At 35.6% G+C, this 9,234-nt stretch overlaps 1 protein-coding gene across 1 annotated transcript; it reads right to left on the bottom strand.

Moving 5' to 3' along the window:
- Positions 1 to 1,406: 1,406 nt before the first annotated feature.
- LOC106879248 (U7 snRNA-associated Sm-like protein LSm10) lies at positions 1,407 to 7,096 on the bottom strand. The gene is made up of 2 exons (XM_089347781.1): positions 6,408 to 7,096; positions 1,407 to 4,015 (listed from the first exon to the last, which is right to left on the bottom strand). The coding sequence occupies exon 1, from the start codon at positions 6,886 to 6,888 to the stop codon at positions 6,478 to 6,480; it is 411 nt and encodes a 136-aa protein (XP_089203907.1). The 5' UTR covers positions 6,889 to 7,096; the 3' UTR covers positions 1,407 to 4,015; positions 6,408 to 6,477.
- Between the last annotated feature and the right edge of the window lie 2,138 nt (positions 7,097 to 9,234).

Raw genomic sequence — 9,234 nt, 5'->3', positions numbered from 1 at the left:
CTTTCATAACTTGATCCATCAATTTCATAATTCTGTAGTTGCTTCAGTCCAGAGCATCTGCTTCACCTTTGTGGTAATGGGAATTCTGTTGCTTCAGGCACTGAAGATGACTCTTCTCCATAATACTTGACTGACTTGGTGAGTGAATGGTACATGCCCTACATTGCCAGACATTTTCAGTATCTTAGCAACTATCTTAGACAAAGTAGTTGTTTGCCGTCAACTTAATGTGACAGTCCCATGAAGGGAATAATACTACTGCTATTTAGCCCTAGGAAGCAGCACCGCTTCCTGTCAGCCTTGTCACAATTCCTGTGTCCTTATGTTTACAAAGGGGAGACAAGCACCTCCATCCAGGGACTAGTTTCTGAGTCTTTGTTCGTCATCAGTCTGGAGTAGCAATGGCCTTCTAGTTGGAGATGCCAGTCAAGCTCTTGTAAACATATAATTCTAGTGAAACACATTCACTGATTTCAAAAATAGAAATAATACATTTCTAAATCTCTCAGAGAGATTTATGCAGTAGTGATGTGATAAAGTAGTTGTATTCTGTCAACTTAATGTGACAGTGCTTGTCTCCCCCTTGTAAACATAAGGACACAGGAAATGTGTCAAGACCGACAGGAAGCAGTGCAGCTTCCTAGGTCTAACCAACAGTAGTATTATTCCTTTCATGGGACTGTCACATTAAGTTGACAGCATACAACTACTTTATCGTATCACTACTGCATAAATCATTCCAAGAGATTTAGAAATGTATTATTTCTATCTTAGACAGTTCAGCTGTTTTCCCAACCTTCATTATGCATAATTGCACTTTCAACCATATAGGGGTCAACTTCTACAACCAGTCTTTCTGTTAGGTCTACTTGGAGTAGGGCCTCCCTGTCTCTCCTCACCATGCTTTCTACTCATTTGGCAACCATTCATAGTAACATTTCTATGCTTTCTTGTTAGCATTAACGAAGGTAAACACTCAGCTATCATTCCCTGCACTTTCCCCGCCCCAAGATGAATTAGTATGCAAATGAAACAGATTTAATCAACTGTATTAGTGAACGGCTGAAGGGTTATTAGCGAAATTAACTCAAACACAGAGATAGAACAAAATTATGACAAGATGCATTTCAGCCAATTTGAAACTTTTTTTAGCAGTTATAACTGTCTTAGATTATTTCAATTTTGCATGGCTGTGTGGTAAGAAGTTTGCTTCCCAACCACATGGTTTCATGTTCAATCCAAAGTGTGGCATCTTGGTCAAGTGTCTTCTATTATAGCTTTGGGTCAACCAAAGCCTTGAGTGGATTTGGTTGACAGAAAAAACTGAAAGAAGCCTATATATATATATATATATATATATATATATAAATTGTAAATCCCAAAAATAACAACAAAAATACAAAGGGTTCTGCGGTACACGTGTTTCAAGCTTTATATCAGTGTATAATTTACAATACAAAGCTATCTTCAGCCGCAAAAGTATTTCTCTCCCAGGAAATTATATCACATCGGCGTTAAAGGAGGAAGAAAGGTGTGATATAAGAGGTGAAGATCCTTTCGGTATTTTGTATAGTACTATACCTCGTATAATTCTCCATTTACACATAATTTCTTCGGTCCTCTGAAAACCGTCCATACCTTGCCACGATTCAGTGTGTAGTGTTAAGTTGGTGGTTAAGAACAATACAATAAAATGACAAAACGAAACAACAATATAAAATAAAATGGGAATATAAAATCCTGAGTAGAAAAGAAAAGAAAAAGAAATACACAGATATTCATGTAAAAAAATAAAAATAAAACTTAAAATAAAATAAAAAATAAAGGGAGTCAAATCGGTGGGGCGGGTAATCTAAGAAGTAATAAGAGAGTCTGGATAGTCAAGTAAGCTACATCTAAGCTATTTAGATGGGTTGGTGAAGGGTGGTGAGGAAAAATCTAAATGTAGAAGATATATATATATATATATATAGTGCTGCTGGACTGGCTCTTGTGCAGGTGGCACGTAAAAAACACCATTTTGAGCGTGGTTATTGCCAGTACCGCCTGACTGGCCCTCCGTGCCAGTGGCACGTAAAAGCACCCACCACACTCTCGGAGTGGTTGGCGTTAGGAAGGGCATCCAGCTGTAGAAATTTTGCCAGATTGCATTGGAGCCTGGTGCAGCCTTCTGGTATGCCAGCATGGAAAGCAGATGTTAAATGATGATGATGATGATGAAATTTGGTGGTGGTTGGGTACTGGATGATTACAATGACCCCAGTGTTACACTGGTACTTAATTTATCAAACCTGAAAGGAAGAAAGGCATAGTTAACCCCAGTGACATTTGAACTCAGAATGTAAAGTCAGAAGAAATACTGCTAAGCGTTTTTCCCAGCATGATAATGATTTTTGCTAGCTTGCTAATAATAATAATTCCAAATTTTGGCAGTAAATTTAGGGACAAGGGCCGAGTCATTAACATCACCTTGACCCTGAAAGAATGAAAGGCAAAGTCAATCTCAGCAGTAATTGAACTCAGAACATAAAGATAGATGAAATGTTACAAGGTACTTTTGTCCGGCTTGCTAACAATTCTACCGGATCACTGATAATAATAATAATCCTCTCTCACCAAAGGCACAAAGCCAGGGAGGAGGGACTAGTTGATTACATCGAACCCCAGTGTTTCACAGGTACTTAATCTATTGGCTCCCGAAAGGATGAAAGGCAAAGTCAACCCTGGCAGAATTTGAACTCGGAATATAGTGACGACCAAAATGTTGTTAAGCAGTTTGCCTGGTGTGCTAACAACTCTACTAGCTCGCCACCTTAATAATAATAAGAAGAATAAGAATCATAAATGTTGTTTAAATCACACAACAGATAATTTCGTTGTGCAGAGGTTTATTGTACAAATTCTCTTATACTCTCCCATCCAGAGTGTCTCTGTCAAGACATTTGTGTTGGTTTTGATAATAAATTTTTATGGAAAGTATTAAATAAGGCAAGAGCATATTAAATTAATTTTATTGGCCCATGGTATATCAGTTAAATTTCTGCTCACTGGTTACACAATGCCCTATTCAAATGCTAACAAAGAGATTTTTTGAAAACCTATTCAAACTGTAAGTGGTGTATCTGGTTTAACTCTTTAGCATTTAAATAGGTCATATCTGACCCAAATATTCTACCTGTTTTATGATCAAACTCACACATATCCCATATCGTTATTCTAAAAATAAACGATCTCATTAGTGAACTATTGAAGCTATGAGATAATGCAAGATTAATTGAAAAGAATGAGAATAAATGGACATTACATTTGACAGAGTAATCTGAATGCTTCAGGGTTAAATGTCTGTGTGGTAAGTAGCTTGCTTACCAACCACATGGTTACGGGTTCAGTTCCACTGCGTGGCACCTTGGGCAAGTGTCTTCTACTATATCCTTGGGCCGACCAAAGCCTTCTGAGTGGATTTGGTAGAGGGAAACTGAAAGAAGCCCGTCGTATATATGTATATATGTGTTTGTCCCCACAACATCGCTTGACAACCGATGCTGGCGTGTTTACGATCCTGTAACTTAGCAGTTCGGCAAAAGTGATCGATAGAATAAGTACTAGGCTTACAAAGAATAAGTCCTGGGGTAGATTTGCTCGACTAAAGGCGGTGCTCCAGCATGGCCGCAGTGAAATGACTGAAACAAGCAAAAGAGTATTGGGAAACAAAAATCTCCCTCCTCTAAACCCCTAGCGCCCCCTAGGGAGTGCTACTGACTTCATCTGTTGTCAGGTTTAACACCATCACCACAAACCTTGACTTTTAGTAAAAGTTCACTGTTGATTTTGATTAAGTCAATAAGGGATAAAAATGTACCACATGACCACTTCAACCATTATACTTATGAGTCTTGGTTTTAGATATTTAATTTTTGTTCTTGATAGTGTTTACTCCTGGGGTTGGTAAACTTTTTATATCATTGACCCTTCCATGGTATCATTTGTAAGTTATCGACTCCAATCAGGTAAATTTCTAAAATAAAAATAAAAAGTATAGCTAATACAAAACTTTTTGATTTAAAAACAATTTTCCCATTGTTCTTTTGTATCATTTCGACTTTTAAATGAATAAATATTTAAAGAAATCTAATGAAATTGATTATGAACAACAGAAGTTGAATCAAATTGATATAGTTGGAATATCGACCCCCTTGAATAGCCAGAGAGACCCCGAGCGGCCAATACTGACCACTTTGCCAACCCCTGGTATACACATTAAATGAGAGGTTGAGACATTTCAAGGACGTAAGTGTTGTAAATAAAGTTTATTTGCTTAAAAGCAGGAACCATTGAAATTTCGCCATCACAACACCCAGCACGACATACTGGAAATAACAGCGAAACTTTTCCAAAAGTTACCAAATGCAATCTTTCCAATTTTGGCGCAAGGTTAGCAATTTTAAGGTGAGAAGCCGATTACATCAACCCCAACATGGAACTAGGACTCGTTTTATCGATCCCAAAAGGATGAAAGGTAAAGTCGACCTTGGTGGAATTTGAACTCAAAACGTAAAAGAGAGGGAAGAAATACCTCGAAGCCTTTTGCCCGGCGGTGCCGTCTTAAAAATGGAAGGATAAGAAGACACTATGGTTGCTTGAAAGGAAAAATAGGACTGTCCTTTATCATAGATCTGCCGGATATGGACTGATATGAAGTTGAACAAATAAGTACAGAATAATCACAAACACTAAAAAAGAAATAGACATTTTAATAAAAATATTAATTGAAATTTTTGATGCGTTTCGTAGTCGTGAGTTCAAGTTCATTGATAGCTGTTAATATACAATTCCATATACACAAACGTGTAAAGCAATGATGTTTGCAGGGAAGAACAACTGTTAAGTTGTAAGATGTTTTATAACCCACGGTTTATTTACGGTGGAATTTTCGCCAGTTACGAATTTCTTCCTACCCGCTAAATCAACGTGGGACTGAGTATTATTCTACATACAGATTTACCTTACATGCAATTCTCAGGCGATATCGGCGTGGCACAGTGGGTCAAGTCCTGAAGTTTGATTCTCAGACACGATCCAAAGAGAAAGAAGAATCGAAGAAATGAAAGACAAAGTCGACCTCATCAAGATTTCAACCCGAAGTGGAGTCAGCACGAATACCGCCAAGTATTCTATCAGTTGCTCAGATGCTTCTACCAATTTGGTGATTTATAGTGGTGAATGGAATAAATACATACAAGTATATTTAGACAAAGTGGCAGGGACCATTTCATAGATATGGCAAACAGTTTTGAAAATACCATTCTTAAGTTAGTTTAAACAAAACATTTAAAGGAACGCGGTCATTATCGCTTTAATTTTCAATATTTCTCTCACAGTCCATCACTGCTTTGCCAAAACGTCCCTCAAATAACTCCAGTCTTAAGGAAAGACAACATAAGATTATGTGATCCCCTTATAGACTGGTATGAAAAAAAAAGGTGGAGGGGGGAGCAGCGCTGATCAGTTTAATCAGGGTTAATATGTGACTATACAAACATTAGAGGAACATCTTTAAAATCAGATGTGGGCGCATGAAGGAATAAAATTTAGAAATAGAATTGTGAACAGAAAAAAAGGCGCCAGAAATAGAGACCCCCCCCCCCCCCGAAGAAAGATAATTTAAACTGAATTGTCTATCCGTTAACACTTCTAAGCACAAACATAATCGGAGTATTCTGTACTTTTGATAAATAATATTTCTAAAATGAAAGTTAAAGTTGCCGAAAATACAAGTGAACAACGACCATTGATACAAAACAGATGGGACCACAAAGAAACGACATGCTGGACTCACCGAATGTCTTTGAAAATTCTAAAGGATGACGTTTAATTGTTTATAATATAAACTATAAAACGGTAATTAAGACAGTTTAATTAGTCTTAGTACTCACAGGTCCCCCCCCACCTTTTAAAATAAAACAGTGATTGACTCAATTTAATTAATATTAGTAGTCAGTTATGTAAAATAATGATTTATACATTAAGGTAAATGTAGCGTGTCATTTTCTTTTTGTGGCCCCTTCTGTTTTGTATGACATGTGGTTGTTGGTGTACATATTCGACATATTTACCAAAAATTGTGAACATGAATTGCTCTGGGGTCGATTATTTATATTCATATACAGTGTAAACATCCAGGACATTTATTCATATACCCCTGCGGCTTAGAAAGATGTAAATTTAGGATACTTTTGGCATTTCTTTTTTTCAAACTCTAATAATTGAAAACATTATTCAGAATTAAATTAAAGATTGTAGAAGATAATGAATTGCCATAAATATTTAAATGGTCCAGTTAACAAGCCGTAGTCTTAAGCATGATACCAAACTGGTGTTAGGGTTTGTAGACAAAACTTCAGAGTTACCTGTATGTAAAGCATCTCACTTAATACAATCTATTTACTGGTGTTTATGAGGAATAATGGGGGGAAAAAACTACGTCAAGCCTTTCTTCTCTTGACGACGAAATTCTCTCTCTTTTCGCTTCATCTTACTTTTCACAATTCTGTTCATCTCTTTGGCTCGTTTCATTTGGTAATCTTTTTTAAGGTTTAACTGTTGACTGATGGATGAAATGATATCAACATCGTCAGGGATATGTACAAACCTCACCTCACGACCCTGTATAAACAATTTATCGAAATATTTATCACCAACTTTATCGTTGGCACTGATGTAACGGACGTCTTCCAGAGTTAAATTCATGAAGGCATCGACATGAAGAAGTAATCCTTCCACACTGTTTTCATTCCTCAAATCCACCGTTGTTTGTTTACCGACAATGGCCTGCAGTAGAATTATCAACGAATTCTTGATTAATGCTGTTTCTCTGCTAGACGTGGCCATATCCGATAACCTCGTTCAGACATAAATACACAAAAGAATGAAAACTTTTCATCCAAGCCAGTGGAATTTATAACAATTTGTCCAAGGCGGGACAAGCACCTTATGACGGTGTAACTCTCAGAAGGGGAATAACTCTGAGTGCCTTTTAGACCCAACAGCGAATAAGAGACAACCGGCTTTTCACACTAGGGTACCTGCAACTAGCTCGTGTGCAATCGAAAGAGAATACATATACAGTGGTACCTCGGATTACGAATGCCTCTGATCACAAATAAATCGTGCTTTATATGTATCTATATCTATATATAAATTTTACAAATTATTCTGTAATTATATAGGTAATTATAATTATATATAAATAAGGGCATAACTATACAAGAATGCCTCATCTTAACTGAGGCATTCTTGTATAGTTATGCCCTTATATATATATATATATATATATATATATATATATATATATATATATATATATATATGTATATATAAATAGATAAATATGATTTAGGGAAAAACGATAGATTCTTCCCTATGAATTCTTTTCACGATAACTACTTGATAAATTCTTATATAAGAGTTTATCCTATTATTGTGGTAATTATAATTATGTATATAATTATAGAATAATTTGTAATATTTACCTAAAAGAATTTTATTTACGTACTAGCTACCTGGTAAAATTATTACTGATTTTACCCTATATTATTAAAATCAATATATATACATATATATATATATATATGCATATACATGCACATACCTGTACGTATATATGCATATACTCATTTATTATTTGTTTATATATATATATATATATATATATATATATATAAAGCACGATTTATTCGTGATCAGAGTTGTTCAAAAACCGAGGTACTACTGTATGTTATTAAAATCACTTTTTCCGAATAAAATTATTAAATTTGATCTTATAAAACAAAATTTCTTCAATTAAATAGTCTGCGAGCGTTATTATTCTATAGTACTGTGTGTCTTTTGTCTGTTCCTTGTTTCAATCAATAGACTGCGGTCATGCTGGGGCACCGCCTTGAAGAATTCTAGTTGAACGAATCAGCCCCAGTCCTTTTTTTAAAACCCTGGTACTTATTTTATCTGTACCTTTCGCTGAACCTTTAGGTTAGGGGGACGTATGTTGGTTAAAAAAATTAATTACTAGAAAATAGCTTTCCTCTATTTCAAATGTAATATTAATTTCGATGGGGTGGATATAGGGCCCAGAAAAGGTTGGGAATCACTGTTCTACATAGTTGCTGACTGCTAACAATAGCAGTTAAATTTCTGACTCTTAATCTAACAAAAATACCATCATACTTTAAAAAATTTTTCTTAAATGACACGATGGTCATGGTTGAAAAGTCTGAAATCAAAAAATTGTCAGATCAGAGGTTATTTAGGAATAAGCAACAACTCTGAATGAATGATCTCTTCAATAGACCTTGGACACACATTTAAAAAAAAAAAAAAAAAAAAGTAAAGCGTACAGTCAATTGAGTTTCTCCCTTATCCAAGGCATACAATCCTGAAATTACTTGAGATGCTAGAACTAACAGTGAAATCTCTCTTAAGCCACAGTTTACCTTCATGAAAACAGAAGCACACATTCAAATTAAACAATACTGTAACAGTGTCCAATTGTATTCATTTCTCCATATTTTGAGTTTAAAGCCTGTCTAGGCAACTTTTGCCTTTCATCCTTTGAGTATCAGTAAAATAAAACTCTTTCTGTTATTTCTCTCAGCATCTTTCATTTCTAGTTATGCAAATTGTTAATGTCCCTACAATATACATAATTCTTTCTCTATTTGTAAAATGTCTTTCTGTCTCTCCGTCCATCTGTCTGTCTGTCTATTTCTCTATCTATCTATTTGTCTGTCTGTCTATCTAGCTATTTATCTGTCTATCTGTCTATCCGTCTGATTGTCCGTCCATCCGTCTGTCTGTGTCTATCTATCAATCTGAATGTCAGTCTGTCTGACTATCTATCTATCTATCTATCTATCTATCTGTCTGTCTGTCTGTCTGTCTGCCTGTCTGTCTGTCTGTCTGCCTGTCTGTCTGTCTATCTGTCTGTCTGTCTGTCTATCTATCTATTTATCTGTCTGTCTATCTGTCTGTCTGTCCGCCCATTCGTCTGTCTGTCTGTCTGTCTATCTATCTATCTGTCTGTCTGATTATCTATCTATCTATCTATCTATCTATCTATTATTTATTTATCTATCCATCTATCAATAGATAAATAGATAGATAGATACACAGACCGATGGAAAGACAAAGAAACAGATAGATAGGTCTGTGCGAGTGTGTGTATGTGCTTGTATGTTTGTA

Source organism: Octopus bimaculoides, chromosome 2 (genome assembly GCF_046866305.1).
Source record: "Octopus bimaculoides isolate indiv1 chromosome 2, ASM4686630v1, whole genome shotgun sequence".
In the NCBI taxonomy this organism is placed as follows: domain Eukaryota; kingdom Metazoa; phylum Mollusca; class Cephalopoda; order Octopoda; family Octopodidae; genus Octopus; species Octopus bimaculoides.
This window is presented reverse-complemented; position numbering and strand designations above follow the sequence as displayed.